This window comes from Podarcis vaucheri (genome assembly GCF_965113315.1).
Source record: "Podarcis vaucheri genome assembly, chromosome: 3".
Taxonomy (NCBI): Eukaryota; Metazoa; Chordata; class Lepidosauria; order Squamata; family Lacertidae; genus Podarcis; species Podarcis vaucheri.
In genome coordinates, this window is record NC_138761.1 from 61,313,822 (window position 1) to 61,333,988 (window position 20,167).

General features: G+C 39.5%; 1 protein-coding gene across 4 annotated transcripts in view; it reads right to left on the bottom strand.

Moving 5' to 3' along the window:
* The window catches only part of UTRN (utrophin), a gene marked incomplete at its 3' end in the record, with an annotated part of 322,774 nt that overhangs the window by 170,126 nt on the left and 132,481 nt on the right, over window positions 1–20,167 (bottom strand). For all 4 annotated transcript variants that reach the window (XM_082215859.1, XM_082215861.1, XM_082215860.1 and 1 more), the window contains exons 50-52: window positions 19,246–19,451; window positions 16,101–16,255; window positions 10,321–10,510 (exon numbers count right to left, since the gene is read on the bottom strand). In XM_082215859.1, the coding sequence (XP_082071985.1) occupies window positions 10,321–10,510; window positions 16,101–16,255; window positions 19,246–19,451 (551 nt within the window). The remainder of the gene's footprint in view (window positions 1–10,320; window positions 10,511–16,100; window positions 16,256–19,245; window positions 19,452–20,167) is intronic.

A 20,167-nucleotide genomic window follows, 5' to 3' on the forward strand; every position in this document is an offset into this window, starting at 1 on the left:
AGCCAGTGGCTGGATAGGAGACAGCCCAGGAACCCTGTGTCTGCTGTCCTGAGTTCAACACTGAAATAAAGGTTGGAGATGCAACATACAAATATTCTTCATTAAATATGTATCTTATGATGTGGCAGGTCCCTCCACAGAGAGGCTCACCTAGTGTGGCTTTTCAAGGCCATGTGAGGGGGCTTTTTATTTTGCTGATTTATAATTGTGAACCTTTGAATTCACTGAATTTTAGATACGCTGCATACTTTTAGTGGTGCAGCATATTTTCCCCCTATGACGCTGAAGCCTTTGCTGTTGAATTTTTTGTGCTGACATTTTATGCTAGAGTTGGTTTACTGTTCTGTGATTATTCTTGGATATTAATGCTTTATTGTTTGTAAGCCGCCCAGAGAAGCCTGCTATTGGGCGACATTGTAAATGTCATTAACCAATCAATAAAAACAGAACGTATGGATCAAACATCCTGCTCTAATATCAAACCACCTACCAGGGCTGAACGAATCAAATAATTCCACAAGCAGAAACCCAATGCACTGTAAAATGGTATGCGAAGAGCAAGTATGGTTCAAGCACTTGACCCTAGCCACACCCTGCAAGGAAAGGACGTGGAACACTTCAAGGAAAATAACCAAGATTAAAACTCCTTCCCAATCATAAATAGGACCAACAGGTCAGATACTGTGTCAGAAACATGGCTCTAGTGGATCATACTTAAATAGTTATGCTGGAAATAAACTCCATGCCATCAACATGGCCTGGACAGAGCATGGTGCTGATAGCGACAAGGTTGCAGGTTCAACCCCCATATGGGAGAGCTGCATATTCTTACGCTGCAGGGCATTGGATTAGAGCAGGCTTCCTCAACTCAGCCCTCCAGATGTTTTTGAGACTACAATTCCCATCATCCCTGACTACTGGTCCTGCTAGCTAGGGATCATGGGAGTTGTAGTCCCAACACATCTGGAGGGCCGAGGTTGAGGACGCCTGGATTAGATGACCCTCTGGGTCCCTTCCAACCCTACAATTCTATTATTCTAACATACATCACAAAAGGCCTAATACTAAGAAAGTAGCATGCTTACCACAACCACAATGGCTTTATTTCCAAGGATAACCAAGGTGGTGCCCTCCAGGTGTTATTATACTCCATTTCCCATCACCCCCCACCAATGGTTATCCTAACTGGAGCCGATAGGAGTTGGGAGTGTAACAGTATCTTGAGGGTTATGCATGGGCTATCCCCGCTCTATCCCAACCTCGGGTTAAGTACTTAATTCATTCTGGAGGTCCGTTCTTAACCTGAAACTGTTCTTAACCTGAAGCACCACTTTAGCTAACGGGGCCTCCTGCTGCCGCTGCGCCGCCGCTGCACAATTTCTGTTCTCATCCTGAAGCAAAGTTCTTAACCTGAGATACTATTTCTGGGTTAGCGGAGTCTGTAACCTGAAGCGTATGTAACCTGAAGCGTATGTAACTCAAGGTACCATTGTAAAACAATTACACAAGAACAAAGCTCTCAAGTGTCAGTGACTGTGTGAGGGACTATTTGATTGGTTCTTTCTTCTTCCTACCTACTCCTGCCAACCCCCATGTATTTTTTTAATATTCCCATGTTATTGGAGAAGCAAGCGGGTGGGCAGTCCCACAATACTTGGGATCGGGGGGGAGAACATATGTAAAAAGTCTTCTTCCCAATCATAAGGAGCACAACTTCAGGACTACTTGGTAATCCCTTTTACAAAAGCTCAAGCGATTCCTCTTAAATAGGCATCCTCTCTGCCTGTGTGTTGAATAGAGTGCTACCATACTCCTACAACGGCTCAGAAATCAGGAAAGCAAATGTTTTCACCAAATACTGCAAGCAACCTTTTCTGTGCATGACTAGAGCCAACAAATATTTACTTACTGTGAGATTCTAACTTGAGGCAACAAAATAGAAAAGACAAATGAGGCACTTAATGTTAAAACAAAACAAAACAGAATTGGCTACATTTAGTTAAGTGAAGTTGTTTGATCCCACATGCTTTCCCAAGGATACAGTTTTACATCTCCAGTAGCTAAAACTTTACAACTTCTAACTTTTTCTAAATTTACCCATTAGCATGGTTGGTGCATATTCTGTAAATCAATACAGTGGTGCCCCGCAAGACGAATGCTTCGCAAGACGGAAAACTCGCTAGATGAAAGAGTTTTCCGTTTTGGAGGTGCTTCGCAAAACGAATCTCCTATGGGCTTGCTTTGCAAGACGAAAATGTATTGTGAGTTCCTGTGGGTTTTTTGCCTTCCCCCCCCTTTTCCTAATCCGCTAAGCCGCTTATCAGCTGATCCGATAAGCTGATAAGCCACTAAAAGCCGCTAATAGCGCTAATAGCGCTAATCCGTCAATGGGCTTGCTTCGCAAGACGAAAAAACCGCTAGACGAAGAGAATCACAGAACGGATTCTTTTCGTCTTGCGAGGCACCACTGTACAAGGTTTTAAAATATGAAGTTCTATGATTCAAAGTTTAGTACTCAACGACATTACTAGTGCAACATTCTAAGAATCTCACATTCCCCCCCCCCTTTATTTTGCCTAGCTTTTTAAAGAGCAACCTCTGAACTCTGGTAGCTGCAACAGCAGGTTTGAAAGTGTGGCAGAGGGCCTTCTTGGCAGTGGCGCCCTCCCTGTGGTACACCCTCCCATCAGATGTCAAGGAGATAAAGAACTGCACTACTTTTAGAAGACATCTGAAGGCAGTCTTGTTACTGGGAAGTTTTTAATGTCTGACATTTTATTACGTTTTTATATGTGTTGGAAGCCATCCAGAGCGACTGGGGAAGCCGAGCCAGATGGCCGTGGTGGTATAAATAATTAAATTATGATTGTGATTGTGATTACAGAGGAGGACCCAGTAAGTTGGTTCATGTTCAGTGGGTGAGGCTGCAGGACCCTCCTCAGTTCCTCCCCCTAGCCCATAAAGCGTGAAAGAAAATAAATTGTCCAAAATAAGCAAGGGTATCATTTGTGCAAGTGGGAAGCTTCACCTTACTCAGGCACAAAATTTCATTATGAGCATACAAACCGTTGCTTTTTCTACAAAAAGCATTCTTCAGCCTAAATAGATCCTATCATTCAACTTACATCATTACCCTAAGCTTCCAAAGCAGACAATTCAAAATTCAATATAAAGAGTTTGGATTTGGATTTGATATCCCGCTTTATCACTACCCAAAGGAGTCTCAAAGCGGCCAACAATCTCCTTTTCCCTTCCTCCCCCACAACAAACACTCTGTGAGGTGAGTGGGGCTGAGAAACTTCAAAGAAGTGTGGCTGGCCCAAGGTCACCCAGCAGCTGCATGTGGAGGAGCGGAGACGTGAACCCGGTTCCCCAGATTACGAGTCTACCGCTCTTAACCACTACACCACACTTAAACCAAGTACAATCACATGAATTAGGGTGTGTCCTGAAAACACATATCCCAAGTGCCAAAGGCCAGGGCAAAGAGTTGCATCTTCAGCATATGACAAAAACTATAAAATGAAGGTGTCAGATGCAACCCTTTGGGTAGTGAGTTCCACAACCTGGGAGCTTCCACAGAGAAAGCCCTCTCCTGGGCCACCACACACTTAACTTCTGAGGATGGTGGTACCATCAAGAGGGTCCCACTACTGGTCTTAACACCAAAGGTCTGCAGAGAAGGAGGATGTTTTTCAAATATTTCATGCCACAGTCATGTAAGGTGTAATTACAGTATTTTCATATGCTCTCTCAATCCCGCTTTATTTAAAAGAGAAAATCCCTCCTTGGTAGAATTTCCATGGTTATTAGAATAGTGCAGTCTGTATTATTTGTGGTGGCTCTGAAATTGCCAATGATAGCTCTGTGGGCAAAGGTTGTGTGGCTATACAGATGAGGCTGAGGTTTCCACCACATGTGAACAAGGGAAGCTAAGTTGCTTTTCATATATAGATTGTTACACTGCATAGTTAGGACACTGGTAGCACTAAACTAAAAAATTAACTTTTTCTATGAATATGGAGGAAGGCCACTTACCGTATTTTTCGCTCTATTGGACGCAGTTTTTTCCCCTCCAAAAATTGAGGGGAAATGTCTGTGCATCCTATGGAGCGAATGCAGGCTTGTGCCATAGCCGTGCGCAACCCCTCCGGCAAGGAGAGGCTGCACGGGGCTAAAGGGGAAGCCAAAACAGCGAGCGGGATCCATTCCGCTCGCTGCCTTGGCTTGTTCCATAGCTGCGCGCAACCCCTCTGGCAGGGAGAGGTTGTGTGCAGCCTGTACGCTGCTCTTTGGGGCTGGGGGGGAAATTTTTTTCTTGATTTCTCCCCCTAAAAACTGGGTGCGCCCTATGGTCCGGTGCGCCCTATGGTGCAAAAAATATGGTACATATTTTTTAAAAAATGTAAATCACTTTCCTACTTACATATTAGTAGCAAACATAAAGCAAAAGCAAACCGTACTATAAAATTAAACGATGAAAATTCTAAAAGCTTAAAATACCAAGAATAAGCTGAAAAATTATCAATAAGCAGCAAACAAAACAAAACAATGAAAACAATGAAAAAACTCATTAAAACTTACTGTTACTTTTTAATATTTTGTTTCACTTTAAATAAATGGCAGTGTTAAGCTAAACTTTACTAACTTTAGTTTCAGTGGAACAAAACCAAAACCCCTTATTTGGACTTTATGGTAAACTAGGGGTTGTACTGTTCCCTAAAAGTGTGATTCTTGAAGTAATACTGTCTCCCAGGATTCTTCTGTTACATATTTTCATTCTCCATGCAATGTCTGTTCCTGCCTTGTTAAGTAGAATGTTGTTTCTAGCACATGACGAGAACTTTTTGGCCAAGCCTACCATAATCCCTTTACTGACTTCCAGGTCTACTCTGTAAGTATATGAATATTTAAATTAATTCTCCCAGTCATATCTTCCCCACAGCTTTATCTTAGGACCTATAGTCATCTTTAAGAATTCTAACACATTCTTCAGACACTCAACCTTTGTGCTTACTCTCTGGGTTTAGATCAGGGGTCAGCAACCTTTTTCAGCCTTGAGCCGGTCCACCGTCCCTCAGACCATGTGGTAGGTCGGACTATATTTGCGGGGGGGGGAGAGAATGAACGAATTCCTATGCCCCACAAATAACCCAGAAGTGCTTTTTAAATAAAAGGACACATTCTACTCATGTAAAAACACATTGATTCCCAAACCATCCGCGGGCCGGATTGAGAAGGCAATTGGGCCGCATCCGGCCCCCGAGGGGCCTTAGGTTGCCTGCCGCTGGTTTAGATCAACTATTTCAGTAAGATTCCCACTTTCCCCCCAGGCTGTCAATAATAGTGCCTGAGGGCTATCTTCCGCAACTGTACCTAGTCCTTGGCCAGCAAACCTGAACGATTACATATTTTAAAATGCTGCCTCTAATATATTCACTATTCTCATTCAACTGGACACCTTTTCATCATTCTAATTCCTGCTGAATGCTATGACACATGCAGGAAATCAGGTCAACACTAACCCCTAGGATGACTGCCAGCAGTATAGTACAGATTTTCATGTTTTGCTCTCATGTTTTTTAAGTAACTGGAAACCAACATACTCTGAAACATAACACAACCTTATGATACAAAATATCATAATTCTTCCTCTTTTCGTTTGTTAAAGACACCGTGTTCTTTTTTCCACATACTTTATAGCCAGTGAAAATATCTAAGTACACATGTTTCCCACTGCCAAGTGGGGTAATTCATGACACAAAGTAGTGTAGGGAATTTTTAAGTTCTGATCCAGGATCCAAATTGACATCTGCACAACCTTATGATACAAAATATCATAATTCTTCCTCTTTTCGTTTGTTAAAGACACCGTGTTCTTTTTTCCACATACTTTATAGCCAGTGAAAATATCTAAGTACACATGTTTCCCACTGCCAAGTGGGGTAATTCATGACACAAAGTAGTGTAGGGAATTTTTAAGTTCTGATCCAGGATTCAAATTGAAATAACAGTCAGAAAGAGAGATCTATACACAATATTAGCCTTGTTAATATTTTCTGTTTGATGAAGATATCATTTGGCTTATCTTCAATACCTGGAAATTAAGTGTACCTCTCAAAGAAGATGTGGGAAACATTTCAGGAAGTCCTAGATTGTTAAGATCAGAGTGTGAGCTGAGTGACAAACCAGCTAAGTTAGCCTTGTCATAGCCAATAGAACAGAAATAACTATAGTTGATGGATTTTCCTTTGGAAGACATGAAAAATATATTGCAAAACTCTAAGTTCTGAAAATAAATAGAATCAGTCAAGTTTTCCTAGTATTTGTCATAAGGACAGGACAGAACACAGTAAACAACCAGTTGTCTGGGGAAAGGCTATTCCCTTGTGTGCATAACTGGCCATAAATGCACTAAAACCAAAATGATTTTTGTAGTACATAGATTACATACTGCTCCCAAGAAGCTGAAAGTATACGTCTAAGAAATAGCAAAAAAATAAATCACAAGAAATAAATCACTAGATACAAGTGAAAATCTACAAAAAGTAACTGCAACCCACCAGCTCAAACATTTAATTCATCCATTACACAGAATTAAACTAGAATAAAATTAAAAGGTCCTTGAGTTAATTTAGTTACTGCCATGAAACTAACCTTGCAGAATTTACTAACATTCACTGTAATCTGTATTTTTTAGAGTTCATGTAATGCTTATATTCACATCAGTTTGCTACTGGCATTTTTACTATGAAACATTTTGATTAAAAAGTGCAAGATGGGTTCATACTTTAAACAGAAATTTCCTTCACTGAAATCATCAGCATACGATCAAATGAGATAATAGTATAAGATACTGTACTTTATGTTCTCATTTTGTCTTTGCACAAAGTGTGGATCCTATAATTGCTTTATAATTGCTTTTTACTGTAATGCTTAATAGTTTGTACAGATATAGAAACATAAGAATTGCCTTGTATTTGATGTTCTACATCAAACTAAGGTCTATCTTATCCAAAATTCTAGACTTGTTCAGATGGTATATTGATCCTGGGGAGAAACTGGGAGTGGGCCTCAGAGCAACCTTCCTCTCTCTCTCTCTCTCTCTCTCACACACACACACACACACACACACACACACACACACTTAATTTATCTTCACAGGGGAAAGAGAGAGAGAATCTAAGAGATTTTAGGTTTATTTGAACTGAGGGTCTCCCTTAGCACTGCAATGTACAAGTTATCTCCAGCTGAAGCTATCCAGGACAGATACCCCCTAGTAAACAAAAGTATATCCCTATTGCTTCCTAACATGGAGGTCTAAAGAAGCAGCACAAATAAAAACCAAGGAGGATTGCAGCAAAGGTTTTTTGCTGGGGAAAGAAATGCCAAGCTAACAAAAATTACATTGCTGACATACTACACTGCCTCATTTTATTAACTATGCAGTCAACCACTTCCCCTGTCTTTCCTTCGAATATAAGAAGTACTGCCGAACTTCTCAAAAGAGCAGGGACAGTGCAAAACTTTGTGATGATTCAGACAGTGGCACTGCACAGTCTAAGAAGTGCAATTTGAAACCCTTTTTAATTTCACTGAGGATGTTGGCACATACAGCCTTCAAGCTGGAGCTAGAGCATCCAAAGGATAATAAAGGAAAACCTCTAGGTTCATACACTGTTCCATTAACACCTCTAAAAGCATCACACCTCCAGGCAACCAGTTGAGTTAGTTGTGCATTCTTGAAAAAGAGAATTTATAGTCATAGGATAAGGCTGAAGATGGAATTGGGCGGGGAGGGGGCAGTGAAACCACTGTATGTAACCACTGCCAAGTGAAGGGTCACTTCAATAAATGATTCAGTTCATTGCCACTTCTAAACAGTTGGGGAGGGCAATTTGCTAGAGATCGAGCAGTTGTGCCTCCATTTTTCAGTTACTGTTTCCTTTGCATTTACAGTCCCAGAGCAAAAATGCTTAAGTTTTAGCTGCAAATGCTCTGAAGGAATGCCTGCATTGTTAGTTCTGCACGTTTATGATTAACAAGTTCTCACTGACTAAAAACAAATCAAACTTTGTTGACCATCAAAAGGGTTTGCCATGAACTCGAAGCTGCATGCACATGACTAAACCCATTTATTTCTACATTGGGAGAGACTATATTATAGCACGTAATGGAGGGAAATTATTCAAGTAGAAAATGTATTAAAATATTCAGGTAAAATGGAAATAACTATGAAGGAGTCGCATAATGCAAGAAGGGCAAACAATGATTCCATAATTATAAGGGAAGTATATTAAATTTTCCCCTCACAATTTAGAGGAAATTTTTGCATGTTTTAACTTTGCTATTCAGCTTCCTTAGCTTTAAAGTCAAGGGTACAACAGCCTCAAAAGAGGACACCTACCTGCCCTTGGTTTACCAAATATACCACTAAGCAATCAAGGAAAATAGCTCTTACAGAATCTCCAAGAAAGAAAAGGGGACAGATATGAACATAAGAATGTAAAAAGAGGCCTGCTAGATAAGGCCAATGGACCATCTGGTCTGGCATCCTTCTCTCACGGTAGCCAAGCAAATAAGGCTAGTCCCATTTCCTTCCAGTACCTTAGTGATGAGATCAAAAATGTGTTTAGTAATAATGCTATACTGAAAGACACCCCCCATTCACTCTCCAAACAATATTTGAAGTTTATCTGTCCTTTTATCAACTTTGAGACAGTTATAAAAACCATCATGCAATTTATTTTCAGCATTCAAAACTTCTGAGCCAATTCTTAGCTGCTCACTCTTCCTTTACCATCTATCATCCACATTAGTCGAGAGCAGTGGTCAACAGTAAAGGAACCCCTGACCATTAGGTCCAGTTGTGGCCAACTCTGGGGTTGCGGCGCTCATCTCGCTTTATTGGCCGAGGGAGCCGGTGTACAGCTTCCGGGTCATGTGGCCAGCATGACTAAGCCACTTCTGGCAAACCAGACCAGCACCTATTTATCTACTTGCACTTTGACATGCTTTCAAACTGCTAGGTTGGCAGGAGCAGGGACCAAGCAGTGGGAGCTCACCCATTGTTGGGATTCGAACCACTGACCTTCTGATCGGCAAGTCCTAGGCCACCCGCGTCCCTCGTGGTCAACAATAGTTTAGAGTTTAAGACTAGTTGAGGGTTAGAGAGCTCAGAGGCTAAATACAGTGGTACCTCATGTTAAGAACTTAATTCGTTCTGGAGGTCTGTTGATAACCTGAAACTGTTCTTAACCTGAGGTACCACTTTAGCTAATGGGGCCTCCAGCTGCCGCCGCATGATTTCTGTTCTCATCCTGAGGTAAAGTTCATAACCCAAAGTAGTATTTCTGGGTTAGTGGAGTCTGTAACCTGAAGTGTCTGTAACCCGAGGTATCACTGTATAAGAATAAACTGGGAAATCCATAGGTGCTAATAGATAAAAGATAGCTACATTATAATTATGTGTCTTCAGAACAGCCAGAAACAAAACAGGCAACTCTTACTGAAAAAATGAATACTAACAAGACCAAGAGAAGACTTCACAAAAATATACATTTGCTCTTTTAGCAAGAATTTACTGAAATCTCTTTTTATATCGCAGAAAATCATATTGCATATCATAATGATCCCACTACTCCAAAGCCTATGTCTAAAAATCAGGTTGGGTTATGGTTTTCCTATGTGAATTAATGGCATTCAATCAGCAACGGTAAGCTGTCACAAGGTGTTTTCCTTCCTGCCACCAATCATACCTTTGGACCTTGCTTGCTAGTAAATAACAAGAAAGGGAGACACCTCATAGCAGTTCCCATCAGCAAAGTTTACTTATTGATTCCCTCCTATCTGACAATATAGGAGCTTTGTGTCTCTGAGAGATTCTTGAGGCAAAATTTAGGCTGGTGTGAGATATGTAAGACATCATGATACTCTGATTCTTGATTTGCAGCATCCCTACTTAGAAAGTATAGAAATGCTTGTGAAGAGGCCCAATGGGCTAGAGGTTTGGGGAATACTTCATTAAAATCACTGCAACTTTTAAGTACAGATTTACTAAACAAGGTTTATGGAGGAAAAAAACATTTACTTTGTGGAATTTTCTTTAAAATACACACTCAGATTTAGCAGCTCATTTTGATCCCTTAGCTGATGGCTCTCCTTTACTGTGCAGCAGCCTTTATTCTTCAGCAGGCATTGGACTCGTTATTAATTGCATGTTATTGTTGTTTTTATTTATTGCAATCTGGCTTTAGCATTTTAAATGTAAAGGCAAGTTAACTACTTTAACTAACACACACAAACTTGTCATGCTCTTACCTCTATCTGCTTTTTCAGTTCCCTTCCAGAAGCACTGTCCTGAACAGCACGTTCGCGTTGTGATGCGTCTGCAAGCACGTTAACTGTAGCTTCTGCTTCTTGTATCCACTTGAGGAAACTTTCAAGGTCTTTGAGCAAGGCATGCACTGCCTTCAGCTCAGCCTCCAAAGCATTCTGCCTATTAGATGTTCTGTAGGGAAGAGAAATAACACTGACCTCAGAAAAATTGCAAAAAGTAATCATTAAATCTAAGAAAGAGCAGTTGGTGCGCATTTGTTTTGGTGCATTATGCCACAGGTTCTAGAATTTCTATGCTTATTAATTTACTTGCAAGATGCTACAATTTATGAAAATAATTCAATATATCAAATACGCCTCTTCTTGCTGTAACCATACTGCAATGTTGCAAGTGTGAGGAACTTAACTGCACACTTTCAGGACGTTGTGAAGCAAGCAAATAGTTTTTGCGCAATGAATGAAAACAACTCCCTAAAGTGTACAGACCACAATGCTGTTAAAAAGTGGAACAGATGTTCTTTATTTTATCACTTACTTGGGAGATTGCAACTACTCCTTTAATAAAATCATAATTTATTTGAGAGTTTTTTTCATATTGCACTTGTCTTCTATTACACACTTCAATATTCTGTAAACATTTGCAACACTTTTGACCTTGTCTGACCTTCATCTTTCCAAACTGAAATGAATTCAGGCAACATGATCAACTCACAGGATTTAATTTTTAAAGATTGTTTTGGTGATAATCTATTGGTAGGCTAAGAAGGTGCCAAATCTATATTTTTTCCCTGCCAAAAAATCTCCAATAAGCAAGTGCCAAATTGCAGAGCTATAGTACCAAAAGCATCCTCTCCAAATATCTACTTCAAGTATTATATCATTGAATAATACGTTATTTTAAAGTATTGGTGATTGCTGGCACAATGGTTGAACTTTGTGTGCATGCTTTCTTTTTTTTTTGAAACAAAGAATGAATAGATCACATTTCAATTATATGTTTAAAATAAATAGTTAATAACATTTTTTAAGGCAGCTACAACTTTGCTCATATAAAAAGGATAAATGCATGGGGCTTAGGACCTCTAGACATAATAATCGAGGTATTTTCCTCATCTTCAGTTTTGAGCCAACACAAAATACAGTTCTATATGGAAGAATTATACCATCACAGAACATTAATATCCAGAGGATTTAGTGTGTGCAGCTACCGACAGCAGAATCCACACACTTCCACAAATTAAATTTTATGCTGGAGTGCTCCAACAAAATTGTAGTTACTTCCCACAAGATCTTTTCAGCATTTAGCAGAAAATACATATCCAGATTTCCTACCAAAGCATCTTAATATAATCACTGTTCTGCAGTAAGATATTTTCTTGTGATTCCTAATAGCCAATGTGTAAAGCCACCATATAAGGTGAAGTGGGACCTGTGCCAGTATGGAACATACCTATGAGTGTATGAGTGTGTGTGTGTGTGTGTGTGTGTGTGTGAGAGAGAGAGAGAGAGAGAGAGAGAGAGAGAGAGAGAGAATACACACACTCACTCACACATGCACCCACACCACCCATTCACATAAAATATCAAAGAGATGCACAACATAAAAAACACAATACAAAAAAGCCCAAGAATGACTGGTTTGTCCAAAAAGGGAAATTAAACAACTGAATAGGCATTAAAAGCCTTAAAGAGACATCCGAAGGTTAACCGTGAGGACACCTGCTGAATCTCTGTTGGAAGAGTATTCCAGAGCATGAGACCAAATGCTTGACATCTAGTTGGAGCCAGCAGGGCTTCTGAGATACAGGGGACCACCAACTGTGCCCCTCCAGATGATCTCCTATGTAAAACCCTGTGTGAACTGCAGCATAAAATAATAAACTGATGCAACAGTCCATGTGATAGTTACTACTACTCACAGATCCAGATCTAAATAACTGTGAAATTAGTTCCAAGAACAAATTGTAAAACAGCTCTGCCTAAATGAGAAATGTTTGGTGGAAATATGGGCAGATATTCAGATGATGGATGATTTCCATGAAATGATTATCATTAAGATCAACAACTGCTAATGTCTTGGCATGCTTATTTATGCTCTCCTGTTAATCCATGTAGTATATTATGGATCAGGATTAAGCCATGGTTTTATAACCTGGTTTGTAGAGATCACTTAAACCACAGTTCTCCAGTCCCAACAAAATTGGAACCTGCAGTTTAACAAACCTTTGAAGTATTTATATGTGAGAGGCAACGGTAGATGAACAAGGAGCACACATACACACATCCATGTCTCTTGGTCCTACATACATAATGAGACAGCACTCTGGCCTTACCCCTCAAACTCCTCCACTAAATGCCCTTGCAAACGCCCCTTGGTCATGAGAGCTTCACCTGCTGGATTTCTTCCTGTGGCGCATTAACTAAGTGGCCCAAATCTACCTGAATACTATCAAGAAGCACGTGTGCAATAAAGAGATAAAGTGGAGCTATTTGTTCACTAAAGTAGACAAGGATGCAATCCTGTGCACCCTTTGCTAAGAATAAATCCCATTTCATGTAAGTATATTTAAGATCGTGCAGTAGGATTGTGCTGTTTTTGGAGTATAGGGATGCTGCCAAGGCAGAAAAACAAAAGCTAAGGAGGAAGTTAAGATGCTATGAACCACATGATCCTGTGAATGTATCAGGTGACTTGCTGGATCAGAGGAAAGATCCATTTAGTCCAGAACATTGGCCAGCCAGCTGCATCTAGGAACACATAACATGAACACAGTCGTAAAGAACCATCTTCTGTTCATCCCCAGCTGCTAGACAGATGTAACATTGAAATTCTGTACTGTTCAATGTATTCTTCAGTCTTGAGTCCAAAATCTGTTCCCTGCGTAGTCCTAGTTAATTTAAAGAACATTAGCACTTTAAGAAGATAAAGCAAAAGAATTGTCAGGTAACAGGAAATCCAAACCCACGTAATGTTTGAATCAACGATAAAGCTAACAACAAGAAGTTAAAGGACCAATGAAGTTAAAAGGTAAATCTAACGTCATATTTGCTGTAGCTTTACAGAACTCCAAAAAGTCCAAAGAATAACATTGCTGATTATCATAATGGTAATAGGTGAGCACATGCATGACAGAAACAGTGGTTTTTAAAGTTGCAAGGAGGATGTCCTATTTTTAAAATCCCTTTTAGGGGTTTTAAAAACATGAAAGTAGACTTTTTTAAAAGTCTAGACTAAATTCAAGAAATAATATCTGAGACTGGGGATAAAGAATGTAATTTATTCATCTAGGTTGCAGAGATACTGACAAATTACCCAGTCTCAACCCTGAAGTATAAACAATTATTGCCCACTGTGTAGCATATCTAATTTATACAGCAGCTCAAATTTGAGAGGGCAATCTCTTCAATGCCAGTGGTTTTTAAATGGTCTGAATTAATATAAGAAGCAGGGACATGTTGGTTTTAAAGAAGTTTCAGTTAGAGAAAATGCTGAAATTCTCCATTATTTTCAGCAGTCCTTTACTCCCAGCTGTTGTTAATCTTTCTTTTCCTTGCTGTTAATTATCGATTTTAATTGCTGTTTTTTTCTGATAATTTTAGCATTTCTTGTAAGCAGAGGTTTTGCTACAATCAGGCAGTATATACATTTTGCTACATACACATAGATAAATTCCAGCATGTTTACCTGCTTCATGGTTTGAAGTATTTAAACAGATTTCTAAATGTCGGTTTCCTCCTCCACCACATTTTCAATATAAAACATAATCTACCCAAGCTTCTTTTAAATAGCTGCTTGTTCACTTTTGCCTTCAAAGCCTGTTTCACCGCTTGGCTTCATTTACAATAAGATTGCACTGTTCCTATCAAGTCCCAATACAAATTCCTCCATAATTTACCTTAAAATTATTGGCCAGTTTTTTAACCTTCAAATCTTCATGCCAAAATGAATTAGCCATATACCACCCTACATTACCTGGGAAGTTATTTTATTTTAGAAATGTTGCAACTATCAATACTTTGCAATGCATATTGAGCACATTGAGAATGAGCATACTATCTTTTTATTCTCCAGCACCATGAAGTATATACATTTTATTATTTGACATATTTTTCAAGTCTATATTTTATAACATATACATAAAGTCTAATAATTATACTCAACCTGCCTGAAAGAGAGTTGATGTACAGAAACCACAAATGCTAACAGAAGATAAAGGGAAATCCAGACGAGAAGGGACTCTTGGGTCTTAACACAGTGAAAGTGACAGGACTGATGAAATTATGTGGAATGATGAAAAAAGGCAACATAAAAACAAACCATCTTCACATCTCTAGAGGAAACTTTTTTCGGATTAAAATAAAATTGTTCAAGGTAACGAAGAGAATGATAGCTGGAGGCAGAAAACATACTATTATACAAAGAAGGAATTGTGACTCAACTGCAAGAAGTTTATTTTCAAATGGGAAAAATCATTAACTCTATTCCTTTCAGGATCAGACAGGGAGCTTCTGTGGCTTAAAACACTAAAAACTGAACTTGAGGGATATTTTCTCAAAGTGTAATCCAGGACTCCCTACAGAGGACAGAGGGCTTTCTTGGAGAGCAGTACTTATACAAGGGAATGAGGTACATCCATGAGGCAATAGTCTGCTTTCACAATGTTACTGCTTTTGAAGACTCTAGCTCAGGGGTGCTAAACGTTTGGTTCGTGGACCCAAACTGGAAGGCCATTTCCACCAAGCTAGGCCCACTTGCTCTACAGCTGATGCCATATACGACCTCAGGCATGGGGCAGGTAAAGAAATATCTGACTCATCCAAAAGTCCATTTGCAGGCACTGACGATCAGTTGATTGATTGCTGGGTCTTGCTAAAGCCCTTGCAAAGTGCTCTGTTGTGAAGCAACAGCACTCAGCAAGACCCATATGGACAAAAAAGTCAGGTCAAACTTGGTCTGCAAGAGATGGGGAAAATAATGATCCAGCCCACTGGCCAGATCCATTTCCCTACCCCTGCTCTAGCCTGTGGATATAGGGATGTCCAGGTATGTTGCACATGCATAATCTTTTCCTTTGACCACTACCTGACTGGGTCAGGCAGAATGCTGCTAAACAATGATGTGTTCTGGTTACATTGAAGGAGACACAGATAGCTGTTTTTCTGCTCAAGGACTTTCCATAATGAAATCTGTTATTTCCTGGCACTACAGTACTTGGGGCTGAACCAAATGAGATGCATGCTCACATTTTTTGGAAACATCAAAAAGCACCTTTCTTTCAACCATTTTCCAGAAATGACTTCAAGAAGGAATTGAAAATGTTTCCATATTCAGGAAGCACTGCTTTCACTTTCAGTAGGTTTTGTGTACCCTTGGTGATAGGGATGTCAAGGAAATCCAAAAGCACAAGACAGTTGACAACATAGCATAGACAAGGAAGAGGTGGTCAATCTTGAGGGAGCACTCCTCTCAATCAGTGCTGGAAATGCTGATTAGAAAGTAGTTAATGATACAACCTTATATTTTCCAAAAACAGGCCATATTTATTAAACAAATATCTCAGGAACTTTAAAGACCTGGCTACACCTGGATCCATGCTGAAAAAAAGTCAGATATCTGACCAGCTTCATTTGGCTTGCACTGCACAAAGGAACAGTTTAGAGTTCTTCCTCGATTTAGACACACTTGGTAAGAAAGCCCCCAATTTAGGTTATACCTAAATTAATAGAATATGAATTTGAGGCACACGTTTGTTCGCACATACCTTTGTTTCAAGTTGATCCATGAGGTATTCAAGTGATCCATTATTTCCTTCACTTTTCTTGTGTCATCACCATTGTAGTCTTGAAGAAGTTTGTTTGATAGATCATTGAATTGACTCATCTTGGTATCCCCTTTATCTAAATCCTGTAGTAACATCTAAGCAACAAATTCAGAGTAGTTAAGAAAAAGCAAGAGGGGGATATCAGTGTAAAACTGAAAATCAAATATGGTTTCTGATGGTGTTTCCTGCTTGGCAGGGGGTTGGACTCGATGGCCCTTGTGGTCTCTTCCAACTCTATGATTCTATGATTCTATGATTCTATGATTCTATGATTCTCAAATTCTGACTATACTTTTAAATTAAAGGATCACTCTTTCATCCAATGTCGTGAACTACAAAAATAAAAAAATATCAAATCAGGAAGGAAGAAGGGTCTGTTCCACAGAGACATCAACTACAATCTTAACAGAAAGGAACAGCCCCATGATTCTGCAATCTAGCAGAAACTCATCAATACTGGGGAAGGAGAATCCGAAAAGTGTAAATCGCTCCTTTCCCCACAACACAAATAAAATTCCGGTCAATAAAGTGAATATGAGGGGGGCATAAAAGAGATATTTAAAATTGTGCGTGGTGTGTTGAAAGTATATAGGAAGACTCTTTACTCCCTTTCTCTTAATACTTTAACATGGGGTCATCCACAGAAGCTGAATGTTGGAAGATTCAGGGCAGATGGAGAACATTTTTTCTTCATACAGTGCATAGTTGAAATAGTGGCATTTACTACCACAATATGTAGTGATAACCACCAATGTGGTTGGCTTTAAAGGGGCTTTAGACAAATTCATGGCTGCTAAGGCTATTGATGGCTACTAACCAGGGTGACTATGTACTAAATCCAATATCAGAGGCAGTATTCCACTAAATACCACTTGCAGAGGAACACAAGAGTGCTGTTGTGCTTACAGGCTTCCAATAGACATCTGGTTCGGCACTGTGATAATAATAATAATAATAATAATAATAATAATAATAATAATAATAATTTATTATTTATACCCCGCCCATCTGGCTGGGTTTCCCCAGGATGCTAGATTAGATAGGGCTTTGGTCTGATCCACCAGGATCCACCAGATTTGGTTTATAGAAGTGATGAGGAGTTAAAAGAAAGTAGAGATGATTAAATGGCTTTAAGTGAGCTTTCATTCCAGTGCATGGCAAAGATGTGGAGTTACTCTCAACACCATGTTGGGAAGAGGTACTGGGTCCAATTGTTTATTGCTTGCTCGTCATAATGGCTACTTCATCAATGGCCTTTGCTGTATTCTGTAATGAGTTGTGATGCAGGGCTGATCTTTCTCCCCTAATGACTCTAGTTCTTTTGGGTTATGAAAAGAGTTGAGAAGGGGATTACTGGAGGCTGATGTGGTGCCCTGCAGCAACCCAACCTCCTGCTTGCCAGACAGAATCTATTTTAGGCTGAGGGGGCAAAATGTTCATCTCCTGTCAACTTCTTCCAGTCCTGCCTGCTAGCTAAAGGAAGGAACTGTAACATGAGTAAACTGCTTTCCCTAGCAACAGAGAATAGATTTTAACATCAGAGTCATTTTAAAGAGCATCTACTAGTGTCACTATATACCATGCATTTAGCATCACATGTGTTCTAAGGAGAAACATCCATAACCAAAGGTAGGAAGGACAAAGATGAAGGGCCACATTTTAAAAATAGCGAGGATCTATGGGTGAATCAATCATTTAAAAGGCTCTCCTGAAACATTCTTGCAAACATTCTCCTCAACTACTAAACTTTTCACATATTTGCTGTCTAGCCTTAAAAAGTAATTGGAGAGCTATGCTGTTCCAAACATAATATTAGTCGCAAAGTACAAATGAGATTATATTTTTATAGAGAAACTGTGGTCTGAATTTTATGTCCGCTTAAACTAACATAAATAATATGCAGATGTGCCTCCAACAACAACAAAACATGAATGATGTTTAAATCATTTGTTTTCCAAATAAAAATATACAATGCAGGTGAAACATTATGCATGGTCATCTATAATAGAACAAATGAAATATATCCATAAATACTTATTTTTAGCCTTTCATGTTCCTTGTAACATTGCTGACATTTATTTGTGGTGTATTTATTTGCAAATTTAAAGTTCCATTATCTGTAATAACATTTATGGATGTACAAAGAAGTATGAAACAGACATAAACCTGGAATTAGTGATGAAGATTATGTTGTACCATTAAAAATAAGCAGGTTTTTCATCTGTTTCTTCTTGAGGCTATCAGTAGCTGCTAGTCTTGATTGTCAAAAGCAGTAAGACTCTGACTGCCACTTGCTGGGAATCACAAGTGGGTCAAATGCTGTTGGGCTCCTGTCCTGCTTGTCCCATAGGAATCTGTGAGAACCACATGGAGGACTAGATGGACCTTCAGAAACATCCAGCATGGATCTTATGTGTTTTTTAACTGACACTTTACAAAACATTTTTGAATGTGGGTGCTACTTAGATTTGAAAAAATCTATTCAGCAAGGTTTTACAAGCGGACAGACTAATTTTACACGCCAATGGATTAAAGATGGAAGGCAAGGGGACTGGTGGATCCCAGCCAGAATGATCAAGTGATCCTCAGCATAGGTATGACTAAATCAGGGAGAAGGGATGAGTAAAATGTGCATGTGTGTTCCCGTGTAAAGCAAACGTTTTGCTAGTCAGTATTGATAGTACTGAGCTGTATGGCCCAATGGTCTAACTCAGAATAATGCAGCTTCCTATATGCTGGGGAGCATTCAAGTTCTATGTGCATTTTGAAGCTCTACTTTATAATAAAGGCTTCCAATCTTTAGAATAGGTTTATCAGCCTTTACAAGGTCCTTCAAGAGAAAGGATAAGATACAAATTTAATAAATGATAATAAGTCATTCTCAAAGGCAACTTATTTCAAAAAGTAGCTACAGAAACAACTAACTTTCAACAAGTATTTTGAATTTAAAGAAAGCAATTTTTCATCTACAGAATGTAAATTGTCAATTATCAAATATATTTTTCTGGGCATGTGAATAAGACAAGTGCAAGATGGATTCATAAACCATTCAGAGAATCAAATTAGAAAGCACATTTTAACTTACTTTGTTTTCAGCAATCTGCTTGGTGAGCTTCTCTTTAGGAGACTGCAGAAGGGCATGCAGGTGGATCTCATATTGTCCAATTAGTTTCTCCATTTCTTGCTTCTGGTCATCCCACTTCATGCTGTCAGAAAGCATACGTTTTAACTGCTGCTGACGTACTTCTACCCCATGTTGTGTACTATCCCATTGGTTCTTAACTTTCTCCACTGAAAAAGACAAAGGAGGAACATGTAACCAAACAAAAAGCATTTTGTGGCTATTACATTATCCTCAATCTTTCTGTTACTCAGAGTAACCATCCAAAAATCACTGAAGCCAACCCTGAGCCCTTGGGAAGCTGTTACGCACAGCTCTCACAAACTAGCCCATTCATCTTCACAGAAGGACAGGTTCATTTCTACACATGGATTCCCTTTGCTAGACTCTCTCTCTCTCTCTCTCTCTCTCTCCTCTCTCGCACACACATTTATGCTACAAGCATAAATGCATATTCATAATTACCACTAAATGTCCCTCCTCCTCCAGGCCAATATTAGTTCAAATGTTTAAAGAGGCAATGAAGCTCCCACCACTCCCACATATAGCTTGCTTTTCTCTATGCTGGACTCTGATATGTGGTAAAATTTCAGGTCTCCTCCATATTCCATCCTGCCTCCAACCATGACTTGCCAGATTATGTCAGTCTCCACCCGGGCCATTGCAAGCTCTGGCCCCTGCATCCCTTCAGTAGTTACTGTCAATAAAAATTGGTCGCCTTTCCCCTAGCGCAGGCATCACCAAACTTGGCCCTCCAGATTTTTTTTCAGACTACAATTCCCATCATCCCTGACCACTGGTACTGTTAGCTAGGGATGATGGGAGTTGCAGTCCCAAAATATCTGGAGGGCCGAGGTTGAGGAAGCCTGCTCTAGCGTAACTATTG